The sequence below is a fragment of the Lipotes vexillifer genome, unplaced genomic scaffold, assembly GCF_000442215.2.
Source record: "Lipotes vexillifer unplaced genomic scaffold, Lipotes_vexillifer_v1.1 scaffold769, whole genome shotgun sequence".
NCBI classification, from domain to species: Eukaryota; Metazoa; Chordata; class Mammalia; order Artiodactyla; family Lipotidae; genus Lipotes; species Lipotes vexillifer.
This window is the reverse complement of record NW_006790073.1, coordinates 373,591-387,946: the sequence shown is the minus strand read 5'-3', so window position 1 is coordinate 387,946 and position 14,356 is coordinate 373,591. Positions and strand designations below refer to the sequence as shown.

At 40.0% G+C, this 14,356-nt stretch overlaps 1 protein-coding gene across 3 annotated transcripts in view; it reads left to right on the top strand.

Annotated features, from left to right (window-relative positions):
- The window catches only part of EGF (epidermal growth factor), a 99,487-nt gene that overhangs the window by 54,062 nt on the left and 31,069 nt on the right, over window positions 1-14,356 (top strand). For all 3 annotated transcript variants that reach the window (XM_007463224.1, XM_007463223.1, XM_007463222.1), the window contains 5 exons: window positions 439-575; window positions 3,580-3,728; window positions 9,006-9,110; window positions 10,356-10,579; window positions 13,836-14,003. In XM_007463224.1, coding sequence (XP_007463286.1) covers window positions 439-575; window positions 3,580-3,728; window positions 9,006-9,110; window positions 10,356-10,579; window positions 13,836-14,003 — 783 coding nt within the window. The remainder of the gene's footprint in view (window positions 1-438; window positions 576-3,579; window positions 3,729-9,005; window positions 9,111-10,355; window positions 10,580-13,835; window positions 14,004-14,356) is intronic.

Genomic DNA, 14,356 nt, shown 5'->3' with positions numbered 1-14,356 from the left:
CTAGTTATTAACTCACATAATCAGACCTCAATCATCAACTGTCCAGACCAGAGAAGGGTATTTTTTGGACATGAATTAATACAGTCTGCTAATATTAATGTTTCAATATGTGTGAATCAAGGAGATTACACAGCATCAGACTTACATCATTTAGTTAAGATGTTTGTTACTTAATACTGTCTCTTTCTATAAGTAACTTGCATTTTAAAAGCAGGCACCTAGACAGGGAGGAAACCAGTGATGAAATTCTGGCCGTATGTCACCTCATGGAAAAGGAAGTCTTCTTGCCTCTCTTAACCTACACCGTACTGGTGGGAAATTAAGAAACGAGTACTGCAGGAATTGAGGGAGAGGGTACAATGAACGGGAAGGGTCAGAAGTGCCTTTTGGGTTCCAAGGCATATTTCAAATGCAACCATATTTAAATTTGGTTATTAGGACCACCACCGTTTTTGCTGTTTGCCAATTCTCAAGATATTCGACACATGCATTTTGATGGAACAGATTATGGAACCCTGCTCAGCCAGCAAATAGGAATGGTTTTTGCCCTAGATCATGACCCTGTGGAAAATAAGGTATGGTTTTGCTGCTTGAACAGATGTGGCTGTGCTTTAAGGACAGAGTAAAGGATTTTATCCTAACAGATGACCTGGGTTACTTGAAAATCCTCTGCTAAGCTCAGAACAATTAGGCAAAGAAAAATTTAAATGTAGATATTAAAACATCACTTGAGAAAGTTTTAAGGATGTTTCTGTTATCATAACCCTACCCTATTCCTTGCTGTGATTCAGCCATTTTATTGGGGATAATTTGAATAGAATCTGAAGTTTAGTTTCCTCTTTGGAAATGAGAATAGGAAGCTAGCACAGTGCCATACACACAGGAAGAGCACCATAAATAGGTTTTTATTTATTTGTATTTTGGGAGAAATAGGAGGTTGAGGTGCAGCATAGGAAGTATGGATTACTAATTTGCATTTAATACATGTCCTTAAGGGAGGAAATTCAGTGAACTCCTAACCATGAAAACCAAGAAACATAAGTTTTACAGCTCATGTGTGAATGGCAGTCTGACACAACATTATTTATATAATAATTTTACATGAAGTTTTTTTTGTATAAACATTAGAATTTCTAAATTATCAACCCAATCAGCTGACCATTTGGTCTTTAATTTCTTGTTATCTTTATGCTAGGTTAGAAAGTGCTTGAAATGATATGTTACAGTAACTTCTGGAGATTAATCAGCCAATAATTATGAAGTTCCATAGTTATTAATCTCCCTCCATAATGATTTAGTTGTTACTAGATGGTGCATTAATTCCTAGAATTTTAAAACTTGTGCTTTTGTTCCTTCCTTCCTGATTTGAAGCATTCTGGTAAATGGCCAAAAGAGACAGAGTGGAGCAAATTGATTCTGTGTTTAATTGGTATGGATTGATAGCCAAATATAACTACTTTTGCAAATAGAAGTTTTGTAATTAAATACTAGCAAACAATTCTTTTTTTTTCTATGAACTGAATCTATTTGACTCCATAGAAGAATTATATTAACAGGAAAAAATGAAGAGAATCAGTTCAAGATTCATTTATTACCAAATTAGTTTTTTCCCACACAGTCAGTATTTTTTACAACTAGGTGAATAAGGAAACCTAAAATGAACTTTAAGTCGTGTGGCTTATTCATGGTTTTTCATTTCTCTTGTCAATGTTCTCATTTTCTTGCTTCTCAAACTGTGGTCCTTAGACCAGTGACATCAACGTGACCTGGAGCGTGTTAGAACTGCAGATTCTCAGGCTCCACTGTGACCACTGAATCAGAATCTGCATTTTAACGAGATTCCCAGGTGATTCATGTACACATTTGAGTTTGAGAAGCAGAGCACTAGCAGAGTATTTTTTAACATAAGAAGTGCCCATTTTTGTATCATGGAATAGAACCTTTTCTATTATTCTCATTATTGATGATGGGTTTATGTACATATATGCACTCACAGTTAATATTCCACATATGCTATCATTAAATTGTCAGCTAACCCATAGCAATTTTTTATTCTTGTACCTGTTCGAAAGTCTGCATACTAGACTGAAAAAGAACTTTGCATCTTCAAGGTATGTTCTATTAATTAAAAAATTATTCTATTAATTAAAAAATCTATTAATTAAAATGAAATTTTCTACAGTTAGAGATGAAAGGAACTTTAGCAAATACCCAGTCTGACTTTGTCATTTTTATAGCTGAGAAAATTGAGATTAAATGACTTAACCATGTACACTGTTATTGGGAATGTAAATTGGTGCAGCCGCTGTGGAAAACAGTATGGAGGGTTCTCAATAAACTAAAAATAAACCCAGCAATATAACCTAGCAGTTCCACTCCTGAGTATATATCAGAAAAAAATAAAAACACTAATTCCAAAAGATACATGCACCCCAATGTTCATAGCAGAATTATCTACAATTTCCAAGATACGGAAGCAACCTAAGTATCCATCAGCAGATGAATGGATAAAGAAGATGTGGTACTTACACACACACACACACACACACACACACATATACACACAATGGAATATTACCCAGCCATAAAAAAGAGTGAAATTTTGCCATTTGAAGCAACAGGGATGGACTTGGAGGGTATTATACTCAGTGAAATAAGCCAGACAGAAGAAGACAAATACTGTATGTTATCACTTATATGTGTAATCCAAAAAATACAACAAACTAGTGAATATAAAAAGAAAGAAGCAGACTCACAGATATAGAGAACAAACTAGTGGTTACCAGTGGGGAGAAGGAAGTGGGGAGGGGCAATATAGGCAGAGGGGATTAAGAGGTACAAACTATTATGGAAAAAATAAGCTACAAGGATATATTGTACAACACAGGGAATATAGCCAGTATTTTATAATAACTATAAATGGAACATAAACTTTAAAAATTGTGAATCACTATGTTATATACCTATAACATATAATATTGTACATCAACTACACTTCAATTTTAAAATAAATAAATAAATAAATAAATAAATAAATAAAATGATTTAACCAAGGCAATCAAACAAATAAGTGTCAAAACTGGGAGAGGAAGCTGTGTCTCCTGACTTGCAGCGAAGTGGAATCCTGTGGATCAAGCAGTAGAAGTTAAAGCTCAGCTTGCAGCCCCCATTAAACTGCTCATCTCTGTTCCCTTTCAGGCTGTAGAAGCCATTAGAGTTCAAGTATGATGGATTTGTTATTGACCAATGATCAAAGATAAGCAAATTACCCATACCAGTAGAAATATGTGTCAGGCACAAGGCTAAGAACTTATATATATAAAACTAATGCGCTTCATAGTATTATCCCCATTTTACCAATGAGGAAACTGAGCCTCTGAGACACTGATAAACTTGCTTAAGTTTACACATATCTGGGAAGCAACCGAGGTGGAGTTCAGTTCCAGGTGTGTCTATCTCCCAAGCCCAGCTCTTAACTATTGTACTGTATAATGTAAAGATTTACTAACCTCATTTGTATATATTCCACATTAAGTTTTTAAACAAATCAAACTGAAATGCCTGTGTTCTCTTTTGTAGATATACTTTGCCCATACAGCCCTAAAGTGGATAGAGAGAGCAAATATGGATGGTTCCCAGCGAGAAAGGCTTATTGAGGAAGAAGTAGGTGTGCCAGAAGGTCTTGCTGTAGACTGGGTTGGCCGTAAATTCTATTGGACAGACAGACGGTAGGTTTCCTCTTTCAGTTTTAAGCCACATGGGAGGGGAGTGATTGGATAGGTAATACAGCTGGCTTCATCCTCCACTTTGAACACAGGAAAATATTGCTGGGCACCTGACTGGGATCGGAGGAAAGATGCCCCCAGTCCTGTCCATAGTCCCTCAACCCCCTCCCCACCACCAAACAGGACATTCCTCCTTTTAATCAAGACTGTATCTTTCATCAAGGTCTGTATCCATGGGCAAGTTTTGAGGACCAAGAAAGCAGCATGTGTTTTTGCATTTCAGGCTATTGGTTGTAATCAGGGAAACACAAAACCTGTCTGGATATAATCAACAAGCATTCTCTGAGCATCTGCTGTGGATCAGGCTCTCTGCTAGGTAGCATGGGAGATACACAGGAGCCTGAAAAGCGCTCCATGTTTCCAGTCACCTTATGGTTTAGCCAGGGAGATAAGACACATGTACACAGGGAAAACTAATACAAATGCTTGGTCTAAATCTCAGTACGAGAGATATCATAAGGTCATGCATAAATAATTGCCAAATGAAGGATGGATATTCCCAGAGGGGGCTCCGGAAGGGGCTTCAGGGATCAACTTCCCCTTCATTTTACAGGTGTGGAAACGAAGGCTCAGAAAGGCTAAGTGATTTATTTAAGGTTGCACAACATTTAAGTGACAAGTCTTTCTAGAACCCACATGTTGGCTCTCAGGGTGGGAGAGATGGCCTGTTTCCCTCTGATGGGCAACAACAGGACCAGAGAGAAGTTGTGGTGTGTCTGTCCTCTGAGCACACTGTCCTTGGAGCTTCAGGAAGCACTGCTGCACTTGCTGTGTGTGTGTGTGTGTGTGTGTGTGTGTGTGTGTGTGTGTGTGTGTGTGCGTGTGTGGCCTTGTCAGCCCCAGGAATGGGGTAGGGGAAGGGGGAAGAAGGGAGCAGCTGCATCCCTTGTGTGTGCTGATGAGAGCCCACTTCCTGCTTCTGAGCAAGAAGGAGCCAGACACGGAGTATGTCCCAGAAGAAGGTAAGAGATTCCATATGCTCTGGGATACTTTCTCAGAGGAACTTAGAGCTATGGAGTGACCTGGTGGCCAACCCAAACCTCTGACCGCTCTGCAACCTTGTTAAGCTAAAAGAAGAGGGAATTAATTAGGGTTTCACCTCTGAAATCAGTGGTCCCAACATAGAGGAAGAAGTCCCAGGGAGTGGATTTATGTGCTTGAGGGCAGGCTTTCTATGTCCCAGAAAATCTCTTTTGGTCTGGATAACCCATGGGAAACAAACAGGCTTTTAAATATGAGCCAGATGCATGATGTGGTGCCCAGTTATCAATAATATGGCATTTCTATAACCAGAGTGAGTATATTTTAAATAATTCATTCAATCATTTGTTTATTCATTTAGCCATACCATTCCTTTATCCTTTGGGTATTATTATTATTTTTTTTTGCGGTACGCGGGCCTCTCACTGTTGTGGCCTCTTCTGTCGCGGAGCACAGGCTCCGGACGCGCAGGCTCAGCGGCCATGGCTCACGGGCCCAGCCGCTCCACGGCATGTGGGATCTTCGCGGACTGGGGCATGAACCCGCGTCCCCTGCATTGGCAGGTGGACGCTCAACCACTGCGCCACCAGGGAAGCCCATATCCTTTGGGTTATTCATTTATTGAATAACTGAAATGCACCAGATACTGCACTGAGAGCTTTATATTCATATTGACTCCATAAAAGGTAAGTCTTCTTATCCCCAATTTAAAGATTAAAAAATTGAGCATCAAAGAGGTAAAATAACTTTCCTAAGGTCAAGCAGCCAGCAAGTACTGGATCTGGAATTTGAACTCAAGGATGACCATTTCCAAAGCTTGTGTTTTTAATAATCATAGTATGTCCTGCCTTCTACAACCAGGGTTAGTTAAATGTCCTCGACCCAGTGTCACATAACAAATGAAAGTCAACTTCAGTTATAACGCTGCTAAAAATATTAATAATGGCCTTCTCTGTTTTGAGCCTACTTAAAAGGACATTTAAAATATTAGCTGTGCATAATAACAGAGCTTGTACACGGCTGTTCTAGGAAACGTTGATTAGGCCAGCAGATGTCTGGCACTTTGGGCCCCTCTAAGCATGCCGCGTCTCCTCATATTTCCCACATTTGCACGGCACCTCTAATTTTACGTGTTTGATTAATAGCACCATACAGCAGTACAGCAGTACCTACTGCTGAGGCAATGCCTTCGGGAGATAGGCACCACCGTATCCTGGAGGATCAGACCTCAAATTCTCTAGTTCATTGACTTGAGTAATAACGAGCCCTTCTCATGTCCTCGGCAGCTGCTAAGAGAAAACCTTTAATTTGTCTGGAAATGAGAGGTTTATAGTTTGAAAACCTTAATATTAGCTAGAAATTGGATTTAAATAACTGGTATTCCAAGCTTGTGATATTAGATTATATAGTAACTCTTAACCAAGTAAAAGAACCAGAATGGATGCTTACAGTTTACATTGGCTTAGGAAAAGACAGATTCAAATTAACATCTAACTGTAGGAAGGAAGCAGATTGATAATTCCACCGGCAGTGCTATTATTTAGTATTAAGGAATCCTGATTCCCAAAGTCAAATGCCTAGTAAAAAGAATCAAGAGGGAAACAATGTATCTGTTTGCTCATCCTTTTGAGGTAACAAAAACTACCACGAGGTAAAAAATCACTCTTCTAGGGTTCTGGATGGACAGCTCTTGCCCTGGAAATAGGGTGGGTTTAGAGGATCCCAGTGGTGGCACTGAGACCAATTACATAACAAGTATGAAGAGAAAGATACTCCACTAGATTAAGGGTTATGCTTGAACTCACGTGAACCCAAATGTCCACCCTTGTCTTTGCTGTCTCATGACCAACACTGGAGTTCCAGATGTGTTTTGTGGCTGAATCAAATAGAAGTGTGTTATTGGGTGACCCCCTTGGGGAGCTTTCAGAGTAAATTCCAGCAATCCTGCCTGAGACAGCTCCAGAGTCAGGAGCTTATGTCCTTCTCAATTCTCATCACCTTACTCCTGCTCAGAACAGTAAGAATTTAGAGATGATGTAACAATGAGATCAGAAATGACAGTTTTATTTCCCCTGGTCACAAGCAAGTGGCTTCAGAATTCCTTCCCTCAAGGGAACAGGCACAGTGACAGTTGTGACTGAGTGAATTTGACACATTGAGTTCAAAAATACCTTCCACTTCATCTGGGAATAAAATTATCTTTTGAAAGTGGCGCTGGGGGCTTCCCTGGTGGCACAGTGGTTGAGAGTCTGCCTGCCGATGCAGGGGACATGGGTTCGTGCCCCAGTCCGGGAGGATCCCACATGCCGTGGAGCAGCTGGGCCCGTGAGCCATGGCCGCTGAGCCTGCGCGTCCGGAGCCTGTGCTCCAAAACGGGAGAGGCCACAACAGTGAGAGGCCCGCGTACCGCAATTTAAAAATCTGTTTGCCCCAGCTACAGGGGATGCAACCAGCATGGTTTTTCAGATGCAGCAATGAGAAATGAGCTCCTGCTTTGCCTGGATGTAGCTGTGACATTTGCTCTTCAGACTCCCCACTTAGAACTGGTAAAATGTGACAAAAGACAACCTGAAGGTCGGTGGCCAAGCTTGGGTTATGCTTGTCTCCCCAGCCAGGAGCCCACAGACCAAGTTACTGTCAACACTGAGTGAGTCAAAAGACTTCAACTCTGGAAATTCTTCCCATGAATTCTAATGTGCCACATGATACACTGATGACTGGGAAGTATAACCCATTTCAACCTGAAACTGTTACTCAGTAAAACAAGTTGATATTTTAAAAAAAAAAAAAAAAAAAAGTGGCACTGGAGTATAAATGATTTCAAATTATCCACTGCCCTGAGTTGGTAGTTTGCAAAGTGTATTTGGCGCAGCCCAGGCCCTGAGCCAATTTTACCTTTATCTCCCTCCTGCATATGGCCCATGAGGAAGAATAGATCAAGCCCCGGGCCCCCATCTAGAAAGGGCACTTAAACAAGCCACCTGCAGAAGGTCTCCTGAGTGTTTTGTAGCACAGGGAGGAGGGACTGGTCTTGGTCTGTGTTTCTGGGCAGGTGGCACGAGGTGGGGAAGGGAGGTTATTTTATTTTATTTTTTTTTGCGGTACGTGGGCCTCTCACTGTTGTGGCCTCTCCCGTTGCGGAGCACAGGCTCCGGACACAGCAGGCTCAGCGGCCATGGCTCACGGGCCCAGCCGCTCCGCGGCATGTGGGATCTTCCCGGACCGGGGCACGAACCCGTGTCCCCTGCATCGGCAGGCGGACTCTCAAAAACTGCGCCACCAGAGAAGCCCAGGGAGGTTCTTTGTAATCTCCTCTGTTGTGGTCCTGCCTGTTCAGGGAAGCTGCTGGGGCTCACAGTGCACTCCAGCAAGCCACCCGCACTGAGTCTGCCAGTCACATTCTTTACAGTCTCTGTATTGCAGTTCCCTCTCCCTCTCTTCCCTCTCTTCCCTGCCCATCGCCCCCGTCCCCCCCGCTGCGCTTCGGTCTCCCTCCCCTTTGCTCTCCAGCTGATCTCTAACTCTTTAAGGACAGAGCCAGGTTTTGTTTACTATTGTATCTCCAGTGCTTAGGTCAATCCCTGACACACACTAGGTGCTGAGGAAATGTCTATTTGATCATCAAGATTTGTTTGACAAATAAATGGAAAAATTAGAAAGCAAGTATTTTCTCCCCTGCCAGATTCCAAAGAGTTATTATTATTTTTTAATGTAAAGAGTAGCAAAGGGTATTTCAGTGCTCCCATTTGTCTTAGAATCAGATGGAAGAAAGTTAAAGCCAGTGTAAGTCTTCTCCTACTGTCCTTGTGTTGGTTGTCTCTGTGGCCCTTTGAGGTCTACCCTCCTTCCTCCCTGTGATCTGTGAACACCAGGCGGAGGCTTTTATTGGTTCCAGCAGGAGCTGGGAGGTTGTGAAGAGAAAGGGATGGTGGCATTTGTACTTCCTGGCTTTATCCCTGCCAGGCCACTGACACAGAACCCTCTTACCTTACCCTTTCACGGTGTGTTTTAATTGCTTGGGATAAATATTGGGAAACTAATTTAAACACTGTGTTAAAAAAAAACAATAGACTTTGCGTAAGTGTTACTCCTGACACGTGTGTGCTCATGTGCACACCTGTGATAGGGGAGTTTAGAATATGCCTATTTTGCTTTTCAGAAAGCAACAGGGAAAACAAGTATTTTTGTTTAAAAAGTAAAGTTGATATAACAAACCCCTTTATATTACATGCATCTTAGGAAATCTCTCATTGAAGGGAGTGATCTAAATGGGAGGTATCGTGAAATAATCATTAAGGAGGACATCTCTCAGCCACGAGGACTTGCTGTTCATCCAATGGCCAAGTAAGTATTTGTGAAAATAAGGCCCTTTCTGTGGAGGTCATAGGACAGTTTACGTTTGATGTGCTAGTGTCCAAAATTTGTCTTAAGACCTCAGGTTGTCAGTGGAATCAGAAACCAAGAAAATCCATGAGATTTGTTCAAATGTTCAGAAATGGTATGGCTAGCCTAACTTCCTCATCCTTTTTATGTCTTTTGATTTGTTTTTCCTATAGAAAACTTTATTGTTTCGATACCCTTTCATTTTAAGCAAATTCAATTTCTTTTTGAAAAGAAGTGGGTTGTAATTCATTAATCTATGAGGCATGAGCCCCTTACACTATGTACTTTCTTTAAAAACTACATTGTTTCTTGAGAGAGGATGATATTTGGATTGCATGGCTTATGAATTCTATTTAGAAAAATCATGAGTCCCAGTGATAGGTCATTCCTAGATTTAGGGAAGAGGAAAGAGAAATCGTGAAATATTAGGAGGCTCTATGTTGTTAATTGTGAATTAGTGACAAATGTTGGTTTAAGTTAGAGAATTAAGGAGAATAATTCCTTCCTAGTTAAAAATCAAGGATAAAAGCTCATCCTATTTTATTTATAATGGAAATTTTATGATGGTCTGTGGGAAATAATAAGCTGGTAGAAATAGATAATTAATTTGGAGCCAGCCACATGATTCAAACAATGAGAATGTAACCATCTCTAAACAAGCCAGTGAAAAGATGCTGAACCATATTGAGTTTCAAAAAATGTGCCTCAGCACCTGATTTACAGAACTTAAAATTGACCAAGTTAACTGAGTACATAGTACAAAACAGGATAATAGATAAATATGCTCTTCCCTTTACATTGTAATTTTACGTATACAGCAAGTTTTACATATGCATAGCAGAGGGACAGGCTAGCAAGATTCCATTGCCTTTTGTAGCATGAAACGCTGATTTAAGAATATGCACTCAAACACCTTTGATTAGTAATATACTACAAGTTTTTAAACTAACAATTCCTTTTTTATCCAATCATCTGAGCCTTAATTCAGCATTTTCTGTCCAAGTTGTTGTACATAGAGAAGGTAATTTTTTGCTTTTGAAAATTATGTGTCCAATATTCAGTGCTATACTTTCTCTTTCTCTATTTCCTTGGTGTACCACTTTAGTTTATCCTAAAGTGACTTACATTGATGTTTTTAATAATGAAAGAATAAAAGAAGTTGTTTTCCTTGCAAGTTTTATTTGTTGTATGCTTTCTTGATTAAAGGAGATTATTCTGGACTGAGATGGGGATTAATCCACGAATTGAAAGTTCTTCCCTTCAAGGCATTGGCCGACTGGTTATAGCTAGCTCGGATCTGGTCTGGCCCAGTGGAATAACAATTGATTACTTAACTGACAAGTTGTATTGGTGCGATGCCAAGCAGTCTGTGATTGAAATGTCCAATCTGGATGGTTCAAAACGCCAAAGACTTGCCCAGAACGATGTAGGTGAGGCTTTGGAATGGGTGATTTCTTCAACTTGATTGAGTGTTGATGAGTGTTAAATACAAAATGTATTTACACACACACACACACACACACACACACTCACTCACCCCCCCCACACACACACCCTTAAACATATGGTGAGAAAGGAACAGAGACAAACAGACTAACAGATTTCTCCAGAGATTTATGAGCTACAAAGATTACTTTAACATTGGAATATTGAATAAAAAATAGTGATGCATAATCATTTCTCTTTGCCAAGATTTCTTAAAATCAGAATGAAAATATTAACCATTTTAAAACTTCTTTAAGAATAAGGACTTGTTCAGCTACTACCATTTCTTATGTTTTCTCAAATGTCATTTTCACAAGTGATAGTATCACCTTTAGCCATTCATGTGCAAAGGTTAATACAGTTTTCCCTCCTATTATATTTTCAGATTTTGTATGGGGTGTCATGTATTTTCATAAAGAGTTTTGAAACACTGTAGTCTATGCTAACTGTTAAAAGAGAAGTACAAACTGTTATGACATTATATAGCAGTAGGAGATTGATTTTGACTCAGGGAATCTGCAAAGACGGTATTTGAACTGGGCCATGTGGTAAATAGAAGGTGATAAAACACTATCATTTGAGATGAGGCTGCAAAAACTGGTCTTTGTATGTTAGTACTGCCAGAATATGTTAACTGAAATTAATTCTGAACGTACTAGGGAGCCACTGCATATTCTTAAGCAGGAAATATATCTGATAATACTGGTATATCAGGATAACCACTTAGGTAACAGTATAAGTGTTGGATTGGAATTTGGAGAGAAGGAAATGAGTTAGGAGGTTATGATAATTGTTTAGTCAACAGTTAATAGAGGCCTGAGCTAGAAGATTGCCATTTAAAAAGTAGAATGGAGGATTAGAATATTACGAAAATCACTGTGAATGAAAAACCAAGAGGATTTGGTAACAGATTGGATGTCAAAATGAAAGCCAGGGTGATGTTAGAGATGCTCTGGGAATTTAGAAACTGGATGGTTGGGAAGATGAAAAACATGGTCTCTCTTTTTTAGGAAGAAGCTAACAAACTAATAATCCACGTAAGGTATTTATTTTGCCCTTTCTCTTTGGTAATGAACTTCTAGATTTGTATTATACATTAAATAGATCAAGCTAAATATAATTAAAAATTTTACATACTTCCAAGCTTCTTTAAAAATTGACATACTTCACAATAAATTATAAGCTTGTGTACAATTGTAGACTTTTATCATCCATGTGCCATTATAGGAAGTGGAGATACAGTGGAGAGTAAAACAATCATGGTTCCTGTGAAGTTATGGAGTCAGTAGGGGAGACGTACATTGTTAAAAAATACATCTCCCAGGGCTTCCCTGGTGGCGCAGTGGTTGAGAGTCCGCCTGCCAATGCAGGGGACACGGGTTCGTGCCCCGGTCTGGGAGGATCCCACATGCCGCAGAGCGGCTGGGCCCGTGAGCCGTGGCCGCTGAGCCTGCGCGTCCGGAGCCTGTGCTCCGCAACGAGAGAGGCCACAGCAGTGAGAGGCCCGCGTACCGCAAAAAGAAAAAAAAAAAAAAAAAATCTCCCAAATAAATGTAAAGTTATAGCTTTGATAGCTGGAGGTGTAAAGGGATTTGGAAATTCCTAACTAGAATGTAAAGACAACATATTCTAAACCAAAAAAAGCATAGGAGATATTTTGTAAATAATTTGTATTGCTATAATCTGTGACTAATGCAACTTCCTATTAAATACAAATACAAATAATCTGGTATATGAACATCTAAATAACCGTTCCCACCATTACAGTGCCATCTACTGGTAGTTCAACTGTGGCTCTCCTGTAAACAAAAAATAAAGAAGATTATATCTAGTGTGGGGTTTGTGTTGAAAAACAATAGCTAATTCTGACACATACTACAACATAGATGAACCCTGAGGACGTTTTACTAAATGAAATAAGCCAGTCACAGAAGACCAATATTGTATGATTCTACTTACTTAGGGTATCTAGAATAGGCACACTTATAGAAACAGAAAGTAGTATAGTATTTGCCAGGGCCTAGGGGGAGGGGGAAACAGGAAGTTGTTTAATGGGTATAGATTTTCAGTTTTGCAAGATGAAAAAATTTCTGGAAATTGGTTGCACAACAATATGAATGTATTTAACATTACTGAAACCGTGGGTTAAGTCTTAGGCTTAGATGGTAAATTTTGTATTATACGTTTTTTATCACAACAAACAAAACAAAACAATAACTATATAGGAAATTCCCTTCCTGCCTTTATGGCTTTAATTTGGGACAAAGGCTAGAGACCCAAATGAATCTTAATGGCCCTGGTCAATAATGATGGGTGGAGATTCATTTCACCTGGAAAAATCGTTTGAGTTTCCTGCCAGTAGAGGGAGACATTCACCCTAATCCACCAAATCCATTTTTCATTAGCAAAAAGACTGGCCTGGGGAATGTGACTGGATATGATAAAAGCTTCCAAACCTAGGTCCTTAGCTTTAGCCTCTAACACTTGAGATAGTATATTAAAACATTTCCCAGCTTACTAAATACTGGAATATCTTATCAGAGCAGTTTCAGTGGCATGGAGAGGCGGGTTTAGTTGAGGTAGGATCAGAAGAAGCCACTTAGGGGTTGATTGGAGCCATGAAAATGGAAGCAGCAGATAATAAAAACTTCCAAAAAACTTGTCTGAGAAGGGAAGGAAAGAGACAAAAAGAAGTTAGAGGGGTCAAGGGAATGAGGGAATTAAGATAGGAGAGACCTGAACATATTAATCAGCTAAGGGAAAGAAGCTGATAAGATGAATAGAAGAGAATTAATGTAAATGAAAGGAGTAATTGACAGAACAAGGTCCTAGAGAAGGCAGGAGCACAGTCAATGGACTAATTTTAGTTAAGAGGAGAGATAGGAAAGGAAATGTATTGGTGGAGATGGGAATTTGAGGAGGCTGTTATTCAATTACCTTAGATTTTTAAAAATGTTGTAAAAATCTCAATTTACAGCAACCTGTAAATTTAGTCTACTACTTATTACTGCCATGCAAAAGACAAGGAACCTAAGACAAAGAGGGGTAAAATAACTTACCCAACTTACCCAGTCAAGTTGTTTAGTCTATAAATAGTGACAGAATCACTGAACACGGAAACATTCCTGCCCTGGGCCTTGTCCTTTTAAAAATATTCATGGCAAAGACAAGATGTTTATAATGGATCTCAACTGCTTCCAGGTCACCCATTTGCTGTGGCTGTGTTTGAGGATCATGTGTGGTTCTCTGATTGGGCTATGCCATCGGTAATAAGGGTGAACAAGAGGACTGGCAAAAATAGGGTACGTCTCCGAGGCAGCATGCTGAAGCCCTCATCACTGGTTGTAGTTCATCCATTGGCAAAACCAGGTACACTGGACACAGTCTTTCTTTGACTGGCATCTGCAACTATTTTAATTGTTTGACGGCAGGGAAGGGTGTCTGTGTTGCACTTCTCACTAATTTGGGTAGATGTTAAGATCTCCTGAGATTTCGTTTAAACTAAGATAGTCTGGTAATAAGTTTGGGCTTTATCCCTCCAACCTCAACTTTTCTTCTCCTGAGTAGCTTTTACTTATTTGCTCCTTTTCAAAGACTTTTGGGTTAAAGGCACTAAGGGCAGGGGCAGGGATGGGTGGGGGGAGCGATTTAGAAACCCGCAGTGGAAGCTTCTGCCTACACTGGGCTTTTCCCCACCTCCTGAGAATGCAAGTGAGTGAGCT